Below are 23382 nucleotides of genomic sequence, written 5' to 3'. Positions count from 1 at the left end.
CCAGCTAATTCGCATCAGGCCGACAGTCAGGACCTACCGTGGAAAAATGCCTAACAATCAATCAGCTGCACCCATTGTTCTACCCACCTTCACACAGTGACCCTTCCTGTCTGAGCCCTCCTGCTACAGGGGTGGACATTGCAGATAGAGTGTGAACAAAAAAAATCACATTATCGTGTAATTCAAGAAGTACAAGGAAAAATATTACATATCTTTTTTTTCTGTGAATTTAACTTTGAATATGTAAAATTTTTCTCTGTGCATCATTTATGTAGACAGCGTAACTCATAAGGTACTTCGTGGATTTTGTGCCAGGGAGAGTATCCCCAAGCTTGCTGTTTTTGAATTTCATTTCGCTGTAATCTCTTTTACGAAAGTCTGGAACCCACTTCCTGTTTGAGCCCTGCCCGGGGCTGGCCCAGCTCCTCCCCCACATCCCTCCCAGGCCCCGCCTTGCCGGCAGCCTGCTTAAAAAGGACACACGCCATTAAGCAGCAGCAGCAGCACACCAGGACTGATACTGCACTGGCCATGGCCACCTTCGTGGAGCTCAGCACCAAAGCCAAAATGCCCATTGTGGGCCTGGGCACCTGGAAGGTAAATACCCACAGTGTGGCCCCTGTCTCCTCTCTGTCTTCCTGTGAAAGCCCTGCTGAGTTTGGGAGAGATATAGCCAGGGATGTGGGACCCAAGTGACTTTCGCTTTTCATTTCAGACTCAGGTCTCAGAGTTGCAGGTTGTTTTTTTCCGGCACTTCACTAGAGAGTGTCAAATATCAGCCAACTTGTTGGACTTAAAAAAATAACAGTTGTTTTCTAGGGCAGCCGCTCCTGCCGGAATGTTCTCTAGCTCCGTGGCACTTAAAGGAGACAGCATTTGCTGATCTTGACGTGGATTCTCCACCAGCAGGATGATTGAGAGGAGAGGTAGTAGAGGATCTGGACACCCCAGGCTGTCCTGTCCTCTCGTGGGGGACTTGGATCTGCAGACAAGGCTGGCCTGCTTCAAGGGAGCTGCTTCAAGTGTAGAAATTCAGGCCCCACGTCCTGACTGGATGCCTGAGCTGGGATCCCATGGCCTTTGTCTTAAAGGTGCTTAGTCCGGAGAGCTCAGGTTGGGAGTCAGCAGTACAGGTCTCTCCTGGACCATTTCCCCAAAAGCTGTGTTAATATCAGCTGGCAAAGCAGAATAAGGCACATCTGTAGCTCTTTGAGCGGATTTCTAGTTCTTTGAGAAATGTCTGCTCTTACTCCATTGTCTTCTGCTGCCTTGTCCCCACTTTCCTCAATCAGGCACTAGTCTAACTAGGTCTTGGATTCCTCTTCTCCTTCTAGGAGTATCTCCCTAAGGAGTCTGTCCTGAGTCCCACATTGGAGCTTCAGCCTTCGATGAATGATGTGACCTCCAAAGCACTGACTCCACCCTGCAACACTGATCAAAATAGGGTGTTCAGGATGAGTAGGGAGTTCAGGATGAGTAGGGATATAAGGGGAGCTCTTGGCATCACATGAAGCTGAGTTCTGTTTTTAAGCTTGTGTACTTATCAGGGGAGAGATGGGGACACGGGATTCGTGAGCCTCCAGTCCTTGTCCCAGCAGTGGGGTGGGTGGGCGGCTCTGGTGTGCGTGCTTTTCCACAGATTTTCTCTTTCCCATGAAAGAAGGTTAAAGAAGATTTTATAAGGGACATTTGGAGTGCTTTGCTCGCCACTTCCTTGCTCCCTGACTTTGGTTTGGCTACGTCAGACCTCTGTGTGGTATTTTTAGGACTGTATTTGCTTTTCCCCGGGGAGAAGAAGACTCTTACCAGGTCTTCTGTGTCCTAATGGGTTGCCTCTTCCTAGGCTGCCTGTGGGTAGGTGACTGGCTGAAAACCTTTCTCCTCATGTTGGCACGTCATCATCACACAGCAGGAGGGAGTGACAGGGGACTGTTAACATTCTTGTTTTGCAGGGAAGTTTTGGAGACAGAGTTATCTGGTTGGCCCATACACCCATCATGTGAGGGATCAGGGACTTATCTTGCAGGGGCCATCTTCAAGATCCTAATCACCAACGCAGGAACTTGTTTGTACTTTCCCCTGAAACAACACAGACTCATTTTTAGCCTTTGTCTTTAAACACTGGCAAAAGAATATTTTAGTATTACCTTGGATTTAAGGGAAATTAATTTTTATCTTGGAAAGAATTTGAAGCCATCATCTTAAAATTAACTTGCTTTTAGTCTTTTGTTTTGCTAAGCTGTTCATGCTGTGTCTTGCTCCTACATGTCTTATGGAAAACAGGGCTCCACTGAGACCTTGGTTTGAGGAAACTTGGCCACATGGATACTGTTGGGGTGGGAAACAAGTGTCCAATGATCTCTTCTTTTGCTTCTCAGTCTCCTCCAGACCAAGTCAAAGAAGCAGTTAAGGCAGCCATTGACGCAGGGTATCGTCACATTGACTGTGCCTATGTCTATAAGAATGAGAATGAGGTGGGAGAAGCCATCCAGGAGAAGATCAAAGAGAAGGCTGTGAAGCGTGAGGACCTCTTCATCGTCAGCAAGGTACAAATGCTCTTGTGGGGGGAGGACCTTGCTACAAGACAGCATGAGCTCTCCCAGCCTTTCCTGCATGTCCTCACTCCCATCAGCCCTCTTCATCTCTGCATTTACACCATTCCTGGACTTAGAGCTTTCCACATTCCACACTAGAACTGTACCTAGGGGTGCTGCTAGCAGCCCACACTCCGTGGAGCTGACTTTCCCACAGTAGGGATAGTTCCACTGAGCCATGTGGTACCTGTGGTCTCCTTCCTTGTCAGTGGAATCCACCCTCTCAGTGGCAGTTGGAGGTTAAGGGTGCAGTCAGGGACAGGCAGTGAAGCCCACCTTTTAGTACTGCTGTCACTATGGGTGTGATCTTGAGGTTCTCAGGCAGTGGGCATTTCACAAGGCTGTGAGAACCCTTCTTGTTAAGAGAATCTTAGATATAAAGTATTGAGAACCATTGGCTTTTTATCATACATACGTACTGATATTTCTCAGCTTACCATCCTTTACTCATTCACACCCTTCCCTCCTTCTTCCTTTCTTATTTTTCAAATTTTCTGTGAAATTTTCTTTAAAAACTAAACTAAAAATGCCCTAGTTTAGTGGGAATATAGACAATGGCTATAAATAATAATTGAATGGAAAAATGAGCAATCCATGCATTTACAAAAAAATTTAAAGTAATCCCATGTGTCATTAAAGAAATTGGATAAAATTTAAAAGCTAGATATAATTCCTCCCTTCATAGAGCAGGCAGCAGGATAGCAACAACATAAGAAAATAAAACATTGAATCCATGACCAAATACGCCAAACAAGATAAGAAGCATAAAGAAATCGAAAAGGTGGAAAAAAGTTGCAATCAACTCTGAGAAATATCACTGACTTGCTGAGTGATAATCACTTTTTATACCAAATTCTTTATCTTATCCAGTTTTATTAAAAATGGCCTCTCCCCAGGTTAGATTAGGAGGCAAGCCCCAAAGCTAGGAACCTGTGTGTGATAGTGTCCTTTCCTTAACCATTTCTAGCAAAAATGAGCCTCGTCCCTCACGCCTTTGATGTAAGCTTTATCAGACCAGAATCTGTCCTTTACTGTGTGGTTCAGTGCTAGTCAACAACTTATCACAGATGAAGTAAGACAGTGAAGAAATTGGCGCAGCATCAGCCATTCCTGTAGGTTGACTGACAGAATTCAATGAGCACCTCTTTGTCCAACACCCTTCTGTTGAACTTTACTTTGAGAAGTTTTCTTGATCAAGCCAAGTAATACCCATTCTGTCCTGAGACCCCAGGTCAACTGGAGCTCACATTACCGTCACAGTTGCCTATCATTGAGCTGTCCAAGGAAGGCCACAAGCACTGTAGACCAAGCCAAAGCCCACAGATGGGTGGGTCACACAGTGTTTAGTTTCCACTTCCAGCTGTAAAACTCACCATGCTAGGTGGCTGGAGGGGTGGGGGGAGTCCAGAGATGAAACCATAGCTACCCAACACCTTGCTCTGTGCCTTGCAAAACTTTGTTCTATCTTTCTGATGTCAGTGATTGGTTTATTGTGTTTGAAGTCATTAAATGTAGTTTTGGTGTCCTAGAACATTTCTTTCAACCAGGTTTCAGGGGTTCTATAACACTAACATCCTACTGTTGTGTTCTGCAGTTGTGGTCCACCTTCTTCGAGAGAAAACTACTGAGGGATGCCTTTAAGAAGACTCTCACGGATCTGAAACTGGAGTACCTTGACCTCTATCTTATTCACTTTCCAGTGGGGCTGCAGGTAAGCTGTTTGCTGCAATGAGGTGACAGCAGACAAGAGCAGTGGCAGCTATGTCACATCTTAGGAGTAGACATGGGTTAAAGTAGGGGCTTTTACTCTGAGCAGAAAGGCATGGCCTAGAAGAGAGGAGAAAGCCACATATTGTTGCTCAGGTGGCCATGTGCCTGGTTTTCTTGCACTTATGCCAGAGAGAAGTCATACTTTTTGACATCCCGGCTAAGCATCAGCTGCCATACACCTTTGGTCCATGTCCTCTCCTGGGTTCCCCTCCCAGGGCACCTCCTGGGATACTCTTGCTTTACAGTACCTCAGGGTGCAATCCTTTTGTTAATGGAATCATAGCCTAGGAGTAGCATCTTTGATAATTGCCAAGTATGTAGATATTGCAAGATGCCATTCTCATCTGAACTCAGTGGTGGGAGGAGCAGAAACTCCCCACTGTTGGCTTTTGGCCAGCTAGTATGATGAAGCACACCTCTGTAACCCTAGCCTTAGAAGTGCAAATGTAGAAATAGACCAGTATGCCAACCCCCCACCCCGAGAAAACCACCTTCTTGAGATCCAACTCTTGTCTAGTGTTTGTAAAGTCTGTATTTGCCTCCAAGTGTATGTATGGGACCTGCGTATCTGAGCTCAATATCCATGACATGATGGTGGCTTCATGATGTACTAACTGTTGATGTTGAAGTTTCCAGCAGTTTCTAAAACATAATCATTAACAGTAGAAATTTTATATAAACTCACATGGTTGAAGTGTATATTTTAGAACTTGAGAAATTGGTATGTAGATGCAGAGCTGTAGAACCAGTCAGATTATGAATACTGTTTCAGAAGATCATGTATCACCAGTAAATTTCAATATTTCTGTTCTGCATTTACAGCCTGGAAAGGAAATATTCCCTAAAGATGAAAAAGGCAACATTCTTGCCAGTAAATTTACATTCCTGGATGCCTGGGTGGTAAGTTTCAGCTTCTTTTTTAAAGTGCTTACAGAAAACTCCACTCTGATATGAAATAGCCCATGTACCTGATACCATATTATTTCCTCCTTGTTTTTATTAGCTGTTCTCACACTGTCCTATCTTCCTTTGGCTTGGAGTCCTCAGAGGAAACTGTAAATATAATGCAGCCCTGGATGGTGACTATGTGTGCTGTCCTTAAATGTGGGAAATGGGTTTGGAACAGGGTTTGTGGTCTGGTCTCTGTTTGAACTAAGTCGCTGGCATAAGCTGTTTCACTCCAATATGCCTCATTTTTTCCCTTTAAACAAATCTTTCATTTGTTTCAGAATAATATGAATCTTTCAGTTGTGGTAAAGATTTAGATAGTTACAGTACCAGGAAGTTTAGCATTGAACCCATTTAATCATCCAACCCTATAAACTTTGGTCATTTCCCTTACTTATAAATAATAAAATTGAGGCAAAGATAGGTTGAAAGTTTGCCCAAGTCATACACCAAGTATGTGGCAGAATTGTAATTAGACCAAATAATCTATTACCTTCAAGTCCAATTCCAAGGCCCCTGAAAAAGTGCATGGCAGAGGGTGTACACAGAAGTGCACACTTCTCAGCTCACTATTACCTGTTTCACATCACTCATTAAAACCGAAAGTGATAGTTTCTGAGATTTTCCTTAGGTCACTATGTACCCTTGCAACTGTTATTATAAAACAAGCAAGTAAGCAAGTAGTAAATGAGTATTGACAGAACAACACCAAGAAGTAACTGTTATTTTATCAGCTCTGTATGGAAGCTTGTGCAGTTGTCAGTTTGTGTTCTGCTTCCCACCTTGAATATGTATTAAGCCCAGTCTTTCTGAATAAAGTATTAAGTTCTGAATTAAATTTTTTATTAATTATTTGTTCAAAAGTACAGTGTGTAGAGTTCTCGCTGCATTGAAATTTAGGAGCTGGCAATAGCAAAAAAAAAAAAAAATTTAAGATTTATTTATATTTACTTGAAAGACAGGTTTACAAAGAGAAGGAGAGATATGGTATAGATCTTACATCTTCTGATTCACTCCCCAAACAGCTGCAATGGCTGGAGCTGAGCTGATCTGAAACCAGGAGCCAGGAGTTTGCTCCAGGTCTCCCTGATGGGTGCAGGGACCCTACAATTTAGACCATTCTCTGCTGCCTTCCAGGACACAAGCAGGGAACAGAATGAGAAGTGGAGCACCTGAGACATGGGAGGGCAGTGTTTGCAGATGGAGGATTGGCCTGTTGAGCTGAAGCCTCTGTATTAAAATTTAGATTGCAAAGCAGATGTGATATCTGAGGAAAGGGGTAATGAATAAGAACGTTATTTGATAAGGTTAGTAATCTTGAAATGTTCTCCAAAAGATGGTGGTTGAAAAATGAAGCATTAATCTTATCCACTATAAGAAGAAAGTATATTAAAAGGAAATTTGAGGGTAACGTCTCACCACTCCCTCCTTTTTTCTCCCAGCCCTCCATATCGGTGAAAATGTTCCACAAATGTTTTTGAACCCCTCAGACTTCAGACTTCATAAATTAAAAAAAACCCTTTAACTCATAAAATACTATAGCTTTGCATTTCACCTTGCTTAAAAGAAGTGTGTGTGTGTGTGTGTGTGTGTGTGTGTTCCATTTTCTTTTGCCTTAATGACCATATAGGTCTTTATCCCACTACATAGTCTTGAAAGTTTCATTGATATAGTAAAACAACAACAATAAAACAAACAAAACTGTTAAGTGGTCACTGGCCAGATTTCAGTTTCACCAAACCCCCTTTCTGGGTGTTCTTAAAAGAGCTCAATATGTCTGCATGGACTGCCCCTATTGCAAGCCAAACCATGACTAGTGGGGAGAGAAGTGGCCCAGAACCAAGACAAGTGATCTGTCACCCACCACAGGTGACAGCCTCATGCCCCCGCTAACCCTGGACCCACAGCTTTGGGTGAGGCAAGAGCAGCAACATCGTAGAGCCTTCAGCTTCTACTGCTGTCTCTTGATCTGGGAAGGGGCAGCTCAACCAAGCCTTGAAGGGCATCCATGGCCTGGACTGAAAAGTCCTCCTCATGCTCCTGCCAGCCCTGCTGCTGTGAATCCTTTAGTAATTTCTCCTCCTATTTCAGAGTGGTCCAAGCCAAGCCAGGATCCCTGGACTCCCTGCAGAACTGCCTAAAAGCTATTCTTTTCTGTGACAGGTCCTGGAGGAGCTGGTCGACGAGGGGCTGGTGAAAGCCCTTGGAGTCTCCAACTTCAACCATTTTCAGATTGAACAGATCTTGAACAAGCCTGGGCTGAAACATAAGCCAGTGACCAACCAGGTACATTCTGTTTAGCAGGAGGGGGTGTCTTGTTTTCGCACTTTTTATACATTGGAGGCAAATTCAATGCCCTGTGCTGCGTCTCCACTCAGACATCAGGATCAGGAATGCTTTGGGCAGGTGGAGACAGATCCCAGGGTGTGGTTTAGCAAGTCCTTCAGGGAGTGTTTTGTGTAGCCTCGCTATGGACAGCTCAGAAGCAGGCCAACTACCATAGTGATGAGAATGGTTTGTCCTTTCAGGTCGAGTGTCACCCATACCTCACACAGGAGAAACTGATCCAGTATTGCCACTCCAAGGGCATCTCTGTCACGGCCTACAGCCCCCTGGGCTCTCCGGATAGACCTTGGTGAGAGTTGGAGCAGTGGCTCTTTCACTCGATTCTCTAAGAAATGTTTAGGATTGGATACAGTTTGGGGTGAGACTAATGCACTGGAAAGGAAAATGTGTCCAAGGCAACGTGTTTGGCATGTCTAAATGGCAGTGTGGTGAAGTAAAAGGGAGATGTGATGACATTCCTGACCCTCCAGGACTACCCTGGTGCAGCCACACTGAGCTGAACCCACATTTGCCAAGATCTGTGACTCCAGAGCCAACAGGGTCCCTTGGGAAAGAAGACCTCAGAGGCCTCAAGTCCCTGCTGGTCTCACAGATGGAGAGGCCTTGAAGTGTTGTGGTCATCATTGTGATGATGGTCGTGTGCAGATGCCCACCGTTGTGGTTGTTTACACCAGTCATCTGTTTCTTCCTAGGGCCAAGCCTGAAGACCCTTCCCTGCTGGACGATCCCAAGATCAAGGCAATTGCTGAGAAGCACAAAAAAACCATAGCCCAGGTACAGCATGCAATTTTAAACATTTTTGTTTTTGTCAATCTATATTTACAATCATGTGATTGGTTTCTTTTTTCGTTTTGCTTTAAACTGTTGGAAGTGAAGAAAAGAGGACAGAAAGCTGCCTAAATGCTTTAAAAAATCTGTTGAGACCTCCAAAACTGGGGTGGATATCACTGAAGCCAGGGCACCCGCTGCTGACAGCTCCTGTTGAAGCCCTTTAGCTCAGCAACGAAAGCATGACAGTCTAGGTTTAGTTCTCAGCTCTGCCAGTACTCAGCATTAGAGTCGCAAGCTGCGGTCATTTTCTTCGGGAGGGAAAATCCCAGGGCTGTGTCTGCGTTCCTGGGAAGCACCTAGTGCGGGACAGACTTTCAAAGTCCTCAAGTGCTCCTTACGGTCATTGACGGCCCCTTTCTGGGTAGGAGGTGACCTTGTAAATAAGATAATTAGTATGTTCCCTCTCCATGCAGGTCCTGATTCGGTTCCAAGTCCAGAGAAATGTGATTGTGATTCCCAAGTCTGTGACACCAGCACGTATTAAAGAAAACTTTCAGGTAAGATGCTGGTGGGTCTTCTGTGTATATTAAGTAGAGGAGATGACAGAAGAGACTTAGTTTACATGAACTTAGCCAAACAGGAATAACTACAAAACTCCCAGGTCAAGCTACTGGCCTCTGTGGGCAGACTGGTAAAGCCCTGGCAGTGCAGACATGCCACACACCTGTGCATATTCATATGCCTGGTATCTGGTCTCTTCCCTTTGGAACACTGAACCCTACAAACACTGTTGTCTGTGTAGAGAGACATTGGTGTCCAGAGGACATGATGAGTAAAACTCCAGAGGCCAGTGTATTCTTGTGTGAGAGCCGGATCTTACAGTCCACCAGCAAGTGCCTCATTGGTCATGTGTTGCCACGCTCCCTTCTCCAGGTCTTTGACTTTAAACTAAGTGATGAGGAGATGGCCACCATACTCAGCTTCAACAGAAACTGGAGGGCCTGTCACGTGAACCAGTGAGTAGCACAGAAGGGTTTTTCTACGATGGGAGAGGGTAGCTCAATCCGACCTGTGACTGTGAGTGTGTTCTAGTTTTCCAGGAACTTCCTGCTGTCTCCTACTTTGAATACTTCTCTATCCGTTGCAGGGAGGGTCCAGTGGTGCTTATCTTCTAGAGGAGATGCTGAGGGAGCACAGAGGAGACAGCCACACTAGAGAAAACTGACTTTGAAACCAGTTGTGACTTTTATGGAACATGTTCTGTTCTTGTTTGCTTTTCTATAGTGCATCTCATCTGGAGGGCTACCCCTTCCATGCTGAATACTGATGCTCAATCACCTGATGACAACACCTGTTGGATTTCCTCTTCCCTGAAGTCCAGCTCTCCACCTGTGTCCCAAGCCAGCCAAGTTTGCCTGCAGCTGCTGCAGGCCAGAACCTGAGCAATGTTGTGCCTAGGTCTATACGTTCAACCAGGTACTAGTTGCCATAACAAAGTATGACTAGGGTGAACAAATGATAATTTTTTGATCTGATCAAATGCTTATTTGATGCCATCTTCTAATGCTGATTATGTGAACTTAAGAAAATAAACAATCATAGTAATCAACATGTGTTGTGAGTTATGTATGCACCATCACTGTTTGAAAGAGTCGGTTACCAGTGAGGTCATTGACTCCTTCATGCAACCCCTTTGAGAAAGATAATCTCATTATTCAAGGCCCAAGCATTGGGCCATTCTCCACTGATTTCTTAGTCACATTAGCAGGGAGCTGGATTGAAAATAGAGCAGCTTGGACTGTAATCAGTGCACATATGGGATGCTGGTGCCACCGGCAGATGCTTAGCATGGTGCTGGCTCCCAAAAGAAAAATTTTTTATAACACTAAAATTAAAAATGATTGCTGTATGTCACACTATATTGGTATTCAAATATTTAAAATGTGAAAACTATTCTTAGTTTGTAGTTAGTTTTCCCATGTGCTGTGGAGCCAAGAAGGACAAATTTCATCCATTAATGATAAAAGGTGCTAGTCAGAAATTTCATGAAGAAATGTGAAAATAGGAACTTGACCTGCTGAGTAGAATTTTGGAAGACAGAAGTATGTCCAAGTAGATGGATAATAGGAAAAGGCATGCCAATATAATACCAAGAAAGAGAAACGCCGTTCTGGTGAAGCGAAGACCCATGCAACAAAAAATGATCTGAAACACATTTGGCCTGTATAAGGAGTCTCGACCACTAGGTGGCAGGCACACTTTTTATCTCTTTGGTAAGCATTTGCTATGACTTGAAAGTATGTACATGGTTCTCCAAAATTCCCCAGTGTGGCTATATGAAGACATGGAGCTCTCAGAAAGTGAATAGGCCACTTTATAAAGAAATCTTTATATAGCATATAATAGTAATAATAATAATATAATATAATATAATATAATATAATATAATATAATATAATATATATATAATGGAATTCCTTTATAAAGAAATAGGTATCCCTGTAAAAGGGCTTGAGGAAATTTGTTAGCTGCTTTTGCCTTCTGCTTTGTAAGTATGCCACAAGGAGACACCTTTACCAGACACTAAATGTACTAATACCATGATTCTGGACTTCCAAATCAGTAGAAATAAATGTCTATTTTTTGCAAATTGCTAAGTTTCAATACTGTGGCAGAAATGAACTAAGATGACATAAGAGAGATCGACTGAAATTCTAGCACTTGCTCTAGCATTTTCCAATTAATTTCATCAAATTCTCATTTATTAGACATGCTCTGAAGGGAAGGATGAAGCACACTGAGAAAACCCTGCAGTACAGTTGAGGGCACCAGTCACTAATAGCTGAGGTTAGGGTTAGGAAGGAGGCAGCTGTCTATAACCAAGGTTCCACTTTTGGATGTGGCAGGTTCTCATAAATCCCCCCCTTTTTTAGAGTCCAACTACTGTCCACCCTAGCTTAATCTTGGTCTGAGTACAGGAAAAAAATGATACCTCTCTCTGCTGGAACTGGAGTGCAAAAAGCCCTTTCCCTTTGCACTGAACCTTAATGTCAAGTATGGAAGTCCACTGTGAACAAAATTGTGTTTATATTACTGATCATAGGCTTTCTCCTTGCTTGATTATCATAAAGCAAAATGTAGTAATTTGATTACCATTGCTAAAGTGTAAGGACTCAAAATAACAACATAGGCAAAATGGTTACTGCCTCCAGCATAGAAGAGACATTCAATATTAAGTGTGCTTTTTTCTTTTTCCATAGTAGAGAGTGGCGTGTGCCTGGTGAGGTCTTTAACCAGTATGCTATTGTGCCAGGCCCTAAATAATGTTTTTAAAAATGTGTTACCTGAGACTACAGATAGCCCGTAAAGTGTTTACACCTAATACAAAAGTATTCTGCACCATAGGGTTAGGTTTAGAAGATTAAAGATGATTTCAGTTTGGGCCCGGCAGTGTGGCCTAGCGACTAAAGTCCTTGCCTTGAACGTGCCAGGATCCCATATGGGCACCGGTTCTAATCCCGGCAGCTCCACTTCCCATCCGGCTCCCTGCTTGTGGCCTGGGAAAGCAGTTGAGGATGGCCCCTATTCTTTGGAACCCTCCACCCACGTGGGAGACCTGGAAGACGTTCCAGGTTCCTGGCTCACTTGGGGAGTGACCATCGGATGGAAGATCTTCCTCTCTTGTCTCTTCTCCTCTCTGTATATCTGACTTTGTAAAAAAAATAAATAAATAAATCTTTTTTTAAAAAGATGATTTCAGTTTGAAAGAGATTATATTTTGTTCCTGGATATGTTTTTTAAAGAATATTTTAGATTTAAGTGCTTTTCACTGTTTTCTTAGGCTTTCTGATATCTCAGTTGACTGGCAGCTGTGCATTAGCACTTGTTTTGACCGAGTAATCACAAGCCTTGCTCCACGTCATGGAGCTTCTGAAACCTTATCTGCTTGGACCAGTTATTCACCACCCTAGGAAGGCCTCCCAGTTGCACAGTTTTTCTCCTGAAGGAAACAAGAGAAAATCAATAAGGTGATTTTTACCGCATATATGAGAAATTATATTATGGGAACTGGCACAGAGGCTCAACAGGCTAGTCCACTACCTGCAGTCTGGCATCCATATGGGCACTGGTTCTGGTCCCAGCTGCTCTGCTTTAGCTGGGATAATCCAGCTGGATGGTTCAAGTGCTTGAACCCTTGCACCCATGTGGGAGACCCAAGAGAAGCTCTTGGCTCCTGGTTTTAGACTGGTATAGCTCTGGTTTGGGTAGTGAACTGGTGGATAAATATCTCTCTCTGTGTCTCTCCTTCTCTCTGTAAATCTGTCCTTCAAATAAAATAAAAATGAATATTAAAAAAAAAAAGCAACAACAAAAGAGAAACTATATTGGGTTCTTAATCCATCACTGCAACTTTACTGAGATACAATTAGGGAAATAAGGCAAGGATAAAACAAGTAGCCCAGAGATACTTGCAGAGTATGGAATAGTTAATATGACACCCAGACCAATTGGCTCTCTAACTTCCAGCCCACTGCACTATTTCGTTATTTTGAGCCTTTAAGTCCCTTTGGGTCTCTAGTCCCTGATAAGACACTTCCATCAGAGACTCAGACTGGGAGCTAAGAAACCTTTACTCTGTGTTGTTTGTGTTTTTGAACTCAACAATTCTTTTGCCCAAATTGGGCCTCAATTTTTCTCAACTGTAAAATAAGGGATTTGGATGGATGGTACTGGATGATATTATGATGAGTAGAGTAAGTCAGACACAGAAAAGTCAAATAATTAATGTTCTCACTCCCATGAGGATATTATAAAAAACACGGTATCCTAGGAAAGAACAGAATGACAGTCACTAGGAGCTGCTGGGAAAAGTGAGCATGGGAGAACACAGTGAGTTTGGCTAAGTATCATGATAACCACTATCCAGACACAATTAAGTAGGAGGAATCAATAGCAGTATCTTCAGTATAGTAGAGAGACTATACTTTTCTTTCAGTTTATATATGCTATAAATAATGAGGAAAGTTGGAAGATTCCTAACACAATTAAGACTTTTATGTTTACACATCATAGATAAATATCAATTAGGCTGCATTCCATAAACATGTAAGACTGTGTGTCATTATAAAAAGAAAAATTTTGAAGAACAAAGAAGAAAGCAGTTGAGCTATACTTCTTTGTTTTCTTCAGTGCTAACATTCTGGGTCTACACATTTTTTTTAATACATTTTATTATTATTGTTATTATTTTTTAATACAGTTTCATATTCACTTATCCCCTCCCCAGTTCCCTCCCTCCCAGTTTCTCTATATCATTACTAACATATAGTTCTTCATACTCAGTCTTATGTCCATCATTGCGGGCCTAGACAATGGCAGAGAGTCCAGAATCCTATTGTCAAGATATAGTAAACAGTTTCATTGTAAGTCCATCTTTGTCTGGAAGCAGAAATGCATATAACACTACATCCTCACATATGATTGTTAGTCTCAATTTCACAGCTACTGTACATCTCCTTAAATGAAAAGCCATTATTCAAAATCAACAATAGAATGAAAAGTAGAAATTTACAATGCCATGAAGTTAAATGACATGTTACTAGAGGTGATAGTCTCCATTACACAACTACTGTACATCCCCTTAAATGAAAAGTCGTAATACAAAATCAACAATGAAAAGAAAACTAGAAATTTACAATGCCTGAAGTTAAATGATATGTTACTAGATATGACAGTCTCCATTACACAGCTACTATACATCCCCTTAAATGAAAAGCCACAAAACATAATCAACATCTGGGAGCAAAAAGAAATTAACAACACCAAGAAGTTAAATAACATGCTATTAAATGACTAATGTGTAGCTGAAAAAGTGAAAATCAAGAACCTTCTTGAAGAAAATGATGCCACTGCATAATCTACGAGTCATTGAATGATTTAATCAGAAGGAAGTGTTTTGAAGAGATGAAACTGACAGAAAACAACAAAACCCATGTGATATAGTTTCTGCTGATCTTTGTTGAAGTGTGTCTCCTCCAGACAATAAACAGATGGGTTTTGATTTTTAATCCAGTATACTAATCTATGACGTTTTATTGCGCTTAAGCCATTTACGTTCAGGGTTTAATAGGTATGGGTGGTACCTTGGTCCTGTCATTTTAGGAATGGGTTGTTCATTGGTTTCGTCTTCTGTTGTCATTTTACTGGGATGTTCTTCCTGTTTGCCTTTGGTTTTGGTAGGTGCTATTCCTCTTCTCTGTCAAGAGAACATCTTGAAGTATCATTTGTAGGGCAGGTTTGGAAGAGGCAAATTCCTTTAGCTTTTCTTTACTGTAGAAGAATTTTATTTCATTTTCAAAGACGAAAGAAAGCTTTGCTGGATATGTTATCCTGGGCAGACAATTTTTTTCTTTTAGAATCTGGAATGTGTCACTCCATTCTCTTCTGGCCTGTAGAGTTTCCTGGGAGAGATCTCCTGTGAGCTTAATTGGCTTTCCTTTATATGTCAATTGATTTTTTTCACATGCACATTTAAGGATCTTTTCCTTATGTTCAATTGAAGAGAGCTTGATGATCATATGTCGTGGTGAAGATCGCTTTTGATCAAGCCTGTTGGGAGGTCTGTGCCCCTCCTGGAACTTGTTTCCCAATTCTTACTCTAGATTAGGGAAATTTTCCTTTATTATTTCATTAAATACATTTGCAAACTCAGCTTCTCTTTCTGCACCTTCTGGGACTCCCATAACTCTTATATTTGGCCTCTTCATAGTGTCTTTCAATTCTTGAATACTTTTTTTGGCCTGATCCAGCTCTGCTTCCAGCGTTTTATTTGCTTCCCCCAGATGGCAGGAAATACCTTCCAATTCTGAGATTCTTTCTTCTGCTTGCTTCATTCTGTTTTGGAGACTCTCCGCTGTAGTCTTAATTTGTTCCACTGTGTTCTTGATTTCTGATATACCAGCCTTGATTTGCTTTATTGCTTCCTTAAATTCTTTGAACTCTTGCATGAGCTTCTCATTGTTGATCAGAATCTTTAAAATGAGTCTTATGGATTCTGTGTGCCCCATTTTCTCGATGTCTTCCTCAGTTAACTCTGAGGTTGGCAATGGGTTTTGCTCCCTTGCAGGGGAGTTTTCGGCAATATTCATTGTGCCTTTGTCTCTTCTTTTGCTCTTGATCATTGTACTTCTGGTTAGCAGAGTCTTCTCCTTCGCTCAGGTTTCTAAGCTGTGTCACCCACAGGTCTACAATGCGATTTTACTTATTGCCGTTGGTACACACCTTTTTCCTTGCAGCCACTTGTGCCACAACCTCCAGCAAGTTCCAGGTCTGGGTTCTTATGTCAGGTTTCCACTGTGGTCTCCACAGCCCCAGCTCTTGTCTCACCACTCTCCTCCTCCTGTGATACCGTGCTGAGGCTGCACTGTTGTCTCTGCAACCTTTCTCCCACTTTCAGTTGGAGCAGGTCCCAGGATTAGAGAGACACCAGGTGTCCTATATAATTAGGTTGTTGGTGGTGCTGATCTTGTTGGAACCTGTTGGACGTTAGGTCTGGGTGCCACACGGACCTATTTTGACCCGTACGATGCCAAAGTCGGTATAATTTTCCTGCGGGACCAGTGCAATCATGGACCTCAGCAAGTTCTCGCGAGATCAGCACTTGTGCAGTTCACTATTGTCCCCCGCATTCCCATAGCTATTGCCACAGTGCCCAAAATGGCGCCTGATGTACAACCACTAAGGTTCTTGATTTGCTGGCTGTCAAATCCAAGGGCTATCCCAGACTTGCCCTGGGTGGAACCCGTAGAATGCCACGTCCTTGCAGTTTACTGAGACAGAAACGAGCTCCCAGCTCAGCGCATGCTCAGTCCCTTCCCTTGCACTTTCCTCTTTATGCAAAATGGCGCCCAGTTCAGCTCTAGGGGGCTGACTGGACTGTGAAATCCACTCTGTTCTCGTACTGCCCGTCTGAGATCTGCTGCTCTGTTTCTGCTCCTGGTCAAATCAAACGGACCAGCAGAATGGACAGTTCTTTGTCTGGGTTCACCACCCAATCTCCCAGTGAAAGTCCCTTCCCACCAGGTTGCTGGTGGAGTTCCGGCTGCTGTGGAGTTCAGATCGCCGTGCCGGAGTATCAGTCTCTGCAACACCACACCCTGTGTCCGCTGCTTTCCTGTGTCAGTCAGTCTCCAGGTACCCCTCTGCTGTTGTTCTGTCCTTTCCTACAACCTGAAATATGTCCTCTCTGCTTCATCCTGATTAAATGTTTTTCCGTCTGTATAAACGTGTCCTTACCCTATTCCGCCATCTTGATTTCTCCTGGGTCTACACATTTTAACATTATATATTTAGGTGAGAGTATGTGACTTTTTATCTTATACACTTCTAGTTTGAACATATAAAGGCTTTTTAAAAAGGCATGTGCTTTATTTGTGTAAGTGTATGCATAAGTGCTACTTAGCAAAAAAACTAAAGGTGGCAGAATTTAGTCTACACTGATGCATTCATTCTCTAATATATGCTAATTGAGCACTTAATATGGAATAGAGGTAAAGCAAAGCAACAAAATTCATGTTTTTGAGAAGTTGGCAGACCAGTGGAGAGGAATACACAATGTAAGAGTACTGATACGAAGTGTTATAAAGAAGCATGGTGGCGGGCCCAGCGCGATAGTGTAGCAATTAAGGTCCTCTCCTTGAACGCCCCGGGGTTCCCCTATGGGCACAGGTTCTAATCCCGGCAGCCCCACTTCCCATCCAGTTCCCTTCCTGTGGCCTGGGAATGCAGTTGAGGATGGCCCAAGACTTTGGGACCCTGCACCCGCGTGGGAAACCCAGAAAGAAGTTCCTGGCTCCTGGCTTCGGATCGGTGCAGCACCAGCCATTGCAGTCACTTGGGGAGTGAACCATCAGACAGATCTTCCTCTCTGTCTCTCCTCTCTGTATATCTGCCTCTCCAATTAAAAAAAAAAAAATCTTAAAAAAAAACCAAAAAGAAGCATGGTGCCTCAACAACATGCAATTAACCTAGGAACTATGAACTGGGAATGGTTAAGTTTCCCTTGGGAAATTATTCCTCAACTAATACTGAAATTGATAGAAGCTCATTAGACCCCTCCTAAAACTGTTCACCTAAACTGTTGACATATGTCTTGTTAGAGTTATAGAGTTAGACTACCCGAAAAACAGTCAGGTTCAGCAAAATCATGCTTCAACGCTATAAACTGCTAAATACTAAAAATAGACATGAGACAGCTGAATAGTAATCTATAGCCATTTCAAGGTGTATAGCACCCGGTTGTATATAAACTAATAATTGAAATGTCAATGTAGAAGTCATAGGATGTGGTTCAGAACTTGCATTTTTTTTTCCCTCTTTTAACATATTGGTTATTCAATACCATGTCAACTAATTCCAAAACGTTATAAATTGTTACTGATGTAATGTTGCGGCTTCTAATTGATTGGGAGGATACTCTGCCGGCTCTACCTTCAGACCAGAGATGGTCTGCCCAAGAAACCATTGAACTTATCTGGACAATAAGATGCTGGACTTTATGCTTGGTAGATGCTTGCAATGAAAGAATCTCAACGGAATTTGAACTGTGGTAATGCAACAAGGTGGAGGGACCCACTATGGGGGGGGTTGGGGGAGGAGTGGGGGGAGAATCCCAGTGCCTATAAAACTGTGTCACATAATGCAATGTAATCAATAATAAAAAAATTGTTTAAAAAAAAGAAGCTCATTAGACTAATGGAGAAAGAAGCATGAAAGAGATGAAGTGAGGAAAGGGAAGAATATTCTACTCAGGGAAAAAATACGTGCCAAGGCCTGGTGATAATGAAGGGAAGGTCAGTGTCAGGCATAGTGGGAAGCTACTATTCTAAGCTGAGGCCAAGAGGAGTTAATTGTAACACGATCACAATGACATTCTACCAATATCACCCTGGTGACAGAGAGTAGAAGTGAATTGATAAGACTTGTCAGGAAGCCACTGAGAAAACACAGGTACAGAGGTGATGGTAGCTAAGATTAGGGTGTTGGGGGTATGCAGGTACAGGTCAATAGGAGTGTATGTGTATGGGTGTGTCAGTGTGGGTGGGCAGATAGAAAAAAGTATTTTAAAACACATACCCTTGATTGATACAGAATTTCATTAGGTTATGTAGAGGCTTTAATAAGATACTCAAATTTTGTAATTTTTTCAAGAAATGGAAACCACTTTAATGCTTAAGACTAGAGTGTTGCCTGAATTGTGAAACAGGATGGAATTACATACTGAAGAATAATCCTAAACAACATGTGGAAAGATTCATAATAAAGTATAAAACCATGCACACACTATTATTCCAGAATTTCTTAAACAACTGATTTATAGAAAAGATACACAAATATTAAAAAGTAAATTTTAGAAAAAAATTGATTAGTAGGATTATAAATATTTTCTTTTTGCTTACACATTAAATATATTTTAATATGCTAATATAAATAAATACAACACAACATTTGTTTAAATTTCGTTTTATGACACAGTTTGATAGGCTCTGGGATTCTCCCAAACCCTCTCCCCATGTTGGATTCCTCCACATAGTTGCAGTGGAACAGTTCATATCCAGTCAGTTCCTTCCTTGCGGGCATGTACCATGCATGGAGTCCAGCGTTCCACTGTCCAGATAAACTCAACAGTTTCATTGGGAGACCATCCCCGTGTATCTGCATTAGACACAACATTTTAAAAACATCTCCAAAGGGAAGAAACTGTGACTAATTTGTTCACTGCCACAGAAAAACGAAAGTTGGTTTTTCCTGAACAGTAGGGTAGAGAATTGGAAAATTGCTATTCTTGATTGTAAGTTTTCTCCCTTTTCCCTGGTCCTTGTCCTAGATAAAAACAGGGGGGAAAAAAAGCTGACTCTGTTTATCTCATTATGCTCACTCAATGTTGACACTCCTTGTGGGGAAATCGCACACACAGTCAGGACCAATCAGCCTGTACCCTCTTCAGCACTCATTTCCTGCCAGTCGCCTCTCTGGGTAGCTGGCAAATCCATGTCTTACATGTGTCTCTGCAAAAGCCCTGGTTTTTGCTTGAGTAAAGAACAGGACAGAGGGGGGAAAGCCCAAGACCAAGACTTATCTAGGTTCTGAGAGTAAGAACCCTTGAAAACCGTCAGGATGTTTTACATTTATCATTACTATAATTATCAAGAGTAACAATTACCATTTCTTGGATGCTTTCTATTTACCAGGCACATAAAAGATAATCCTATTTGATTTTTATGTTGCTTGTTTAGATATTTTGCCTATTTCACGGAAGAGACACTGAGGCTGAGGTCAAACTGAAGAACCTAGATGTTTTCTGCCTTTTGTAATTCCTGCCTTAATGACTTGGCTGGGGGCTATGTGAACTCCAGGCCTGATAGTCTACGTGACACCTGGCAGGACACCGGGCAGGTCACGTAGGCAGACCACTCCTCAGGAAGGAGGAACCTGGTGTTTGATAAGATCCACCACCCTATAGCTCATGGATTTGTACTTTTTGAAAGTTGCTTGCTTCAAACCCACCAATAGAAGCCTGCTAAATCATGACTGTATAATTAATAGACTAAGATGTATAAGAACCACTGGGCTGTTTAACCACTGGGCTGAGGTTCGCTCTCTCATTCTTTTTTGCCCTCCTTGCAGATCCTGCAGCAGCCTCCACTGCAGCTGCCCCTCCCCCAGCCCAGCCTTGCTGGGAGACCGAGGCTAACCTGAATAAACCACCTTTATGCCTTAGCACTGACTTCAGACTTGATGATTTTCTGGGGATTTCAAAATCCGGCACAACAAAATAATTTGCGGAAGTTCCAGGGTTAGAAAGTGCCAGACAAAAAGTGATTCAGCCTCCCATTACTCTCCACACATCTATGAAGAACAGGATTGTAAATTTTAACTTTTGACACAAAACCACAACTAGCCTTATGGTTCTTATTCAGTCTGAATGGCTGACATGTTAAGAGATTTACAGGTTTTAAATTTCAGTAAAGAGGGTACTGTGCTTAGTAGGTGAACAGTGGTGGGCCAATTACAATTAGATTATGGGAGGCAGATTTTCCTCTGACCTTGAAGAAGATAGGGTGTGGTAGGAGATTTGAGACTGGCAATAAAGCACAGCTTCTGAAATGTCCTGGCAGAGTTGGAACAAAGAGATGGTTCTACACATGGGAAACAGCACCATCTGGCTTTGGGGTTGGTGCAAGGAGGAGGCCAATGGTTTTGCCAGACAAGGAAAAGAGAATATTCTAGGTTGATGAATGATGTCTTGATGCTTGGTGGACTAGCTCAGCCTTACATGGAGAACCCTAAAGGGTATATATATACATAGCTGGGAAATATTTTGACCAAGAGTTGTATGTACCATAAATCAGTATTTGATTCAGATCACAAATAAAGCAATCTCAAATTAATCCTTACACTATCATATGGGTTAATATTGACTTTCAATGTATATACATACATTTAAGATTCATTTATTTAGATTGAAAGACAGATTTACAGAGAACAGATAGATCTTTCATCTGCTAGCTCACCAAGTGGCCGCAACAGCTGAGCTGAGCTGATCCAAAGGCAGGAGCCAGGAGCCAGGAGCTTCTGGGTCTCCCATGTGGGTGCACGGTCCCAAAGTATTTGCGCCATCCTCTGCTGTCTTCCCAGGCCACAGCAGGGAGTTGGATGGGAAGTGGAGCAGCAGGGACACGAACCGGCACCCATATCTGCATGCTTGACTGGGGAGGATCAGTTAATTGTGCTTGGCCAGACTTTTTGACACTCAGCACTCAAAGCAGAAAGACAGAAACAATGTTTACAACAACTTACTGCTTTTTCATTTCTGGTTTTGTATGATAGTGGGACTGTACCAAAAGCAGTTTGAGAAAGTTAACTGAACCAGTTATTTTCAGTTTCACAGTGTCCATAATATATATTGTATCAGAACTTTGTGAAAGTTAATTTTAAAATTAACAATTCTGTTTTCTTATTTTTTGGGGGGAGAGGCTGATAATCAGGCAACAAGAACCACGTTCCTGGAGTTATGACTTGGTGACCTTGAGTCCGAGTCCAGCTCTGCTCACAACCAGCTGAGCAAATCATGACGGTTCAGTTCCTTTACCTGAACAACAAAGAGCTAAAATTTACTTTCTAAGGCCCTGCCGAATTGTGTCTCAATATTTGGACTTCATCTTCACCTTCAGCAGGCTTATGATTGATCGATCATCTTTGAGAGCCATGATCACATTATTTAAAGGCTGCTCAGTTAACTGAACAGACCAGAACACAGGGTGCAGGATATGATGTTGTTCCATATACCTATTTAAAACAGTTTGCCTTTGGATCAAAATAGCTCCTGTAATTTTGTTAGCCTTTCTTGGTATGTATTTTATAAAGACATGCTTGTTCCTATCTAAAATTTGCTTTAAAACATTTATTTATTAATAGAATCACTGATAAAATTGCTTTCCCCTATTTCAAAACCACTTCTTCAAAAATCAAATACTCTGGTGAATGATTCTAAAAGGCAATATAAAGGTGTGTGTATCAAGTTAGCTTTCGCGGGTCTCCACAGAGCAGGTAAACCAGACCAATGAGCAAGCTCCCTGCAGTCCAGAAGAAATTCCCTTAAGTGATAACCCACATGGTCTCTGCCTCTGGTGAGCGGCTGGCCTTGTCCTACAGACTGGATGGCCGCAGTCTCAGGAGGCAGCTTTGCTATTGCTCTGTACAAACACACTCTCCTCCTGTTGTCTTCTCCGATGGAGAAAAGAGCAAGTAGTTAAGCTGGTAGGATTTTAAAACTGAATTCCTGAGTCAACACAGGAAGTGGCCTCCTCTGGCTGTTTTGAGGTAAAGTCCTGCAAGTTAAGACCCTGTCTGCGGGGAGGAGGTGATGGAGGAGGAGTCAAAGTCTGTGATCTGAAGTCCTTGAGAGCTGTCTGGCTCTGAAATGGGTAACTGAAATATAGAGCTTGCTACGTAATTGACAGTGCTGTGGAGTCAAAATGCGGAAAGGCTTTTTTTTTTCAAGCGCACCTATGATCAGTCTGAGGAATGCTTGTCCGTTGCAAACTTACTGGACTTGTTAACGAGGATACAACAGGGACAATCACAAGGCAGTTAAAGGGGGACAGGGCAGATCTAGAGATCAAGACCGGGAGCTTCCCGTGTGGTCAGGCAAACACGCCATTCCTCCTCTCCCCCACAAGTTCTGACACACACACGCTTCGGAGCCTGTGTGGGAGTTCCAGTCGGCGGAGAAGCTTACGTGGCTTCGTGCCAGCCCACGGGCATTTTCACAGGTCTCCTGTTCGGTAACTGTAGTTCTGCTCATGCTGATCCAGCCTCCCTCCGGCCAAGCAGGGGTGCCTTCCCCGTCTTAAACGCTGTCAGGGAGCCCCCCGGGGACAAACCCGTAACGCAGCAAAGTCAGGATGACGTAGCCCTGGACACTGAGCGCAGTCAGTTTTCGTCTGAATCACGGCCTAAGATTTAAAATGAGCATCCGTGCAGAAAGGAGCTTTCTTCTGTTGCGATGTACCGGCTTCATGTCCAGTTCTTAGTCCATAATTTGTCCATGACTAAAAGAAACGTAACCTGCTCTGTTCTCAGACTCCCCTCGGTATCTTTCGTCACCGACAGGCGTTTCTTTTCTCAAGTGAAACGCTTTCCAGAGATTCACACAGCTAAGAAACTCCTTGGACTTCAGATAATTCCATTACCCCAGCGACCCTCCCGGGCTTGTTTTTCTACTTCCTTAAGTCAGCCCACCGGCGTCGAAGCCCTCCTATGACTGGTCTGGACGTGTGTTCATCTCCGCAGCTAGCCTATCAGAGCCTCCCTTCTTTCCCCTGCGAGCTAGGAAACGGAAAGACCTCGACCGACCGTCGGGGTGGGGTCGGGCGGAGCCAAACGTGAGTGA

General features: G+C 42.8%; 1 protein-coding gene across 2 annotated transcripts; it reads left to right on the top strand.

The window, feature by feature from the left end:
• Window positions 1–451: 451 nt before the first annotated feature.
• Window positions 452–10038, top strand: AKR1B10 (aldo-keto reductase family 1 member B10). Of its 2 annotated transcripts, XM_004598188.3 has the most exons (10): window positions 452–597; window positions 2379–2546; window positions 4189–4305; window positions 5187–5264; window positions 7476–7598; window positions 7841–7947; window positions 8351–8432; window positions 8903–8986; window positions 9363–9445; window positions 9714–10038. In XM_004598188.3, the coding sequence occupies exons 1-10, from the start codon at window positions 532–534 to the stop codon at window positions 9754–9756; spliced, it is 951 nt and encodes a 316-aa protein (XP_004598245.2). In that variant the 5' UTR covers window positions 452–531; the 3' UTR covers window positions 9757–10038. The 2 variants fall into 2 exon arrangements, with proteins under 2 accessions (XP_004598245.2, XP_058510876.1); XM_058654893.1 differs by lacking the exon at window positions 5187–5264.
• The last annotated feature ends 13344 nt before the right edge of the window (window positions 10039–23382 follow it).

The sequence above is a fragment of the Ochotona princeps genome, chromosome 25 (assembly GCF_030435755.1).
Source record: "Ochotona princeps isolate mOchPri1 chromosome 25, mOchPri1.hap1, whole genome shotgun sequence".
Classification (NCBI taxonomy): domain Eukaryota; kingdom Metazoa; phylum Chordata; class Mammalia; order Lagomorpha; family Ochotonidae; genus Ochotona; species Ochotona princeps.
The sequence above is the reverse complement of the archived record's forward strand: the minus strand, read 5'-3'. Positions and strand labels throughout refer to the sequence as shown.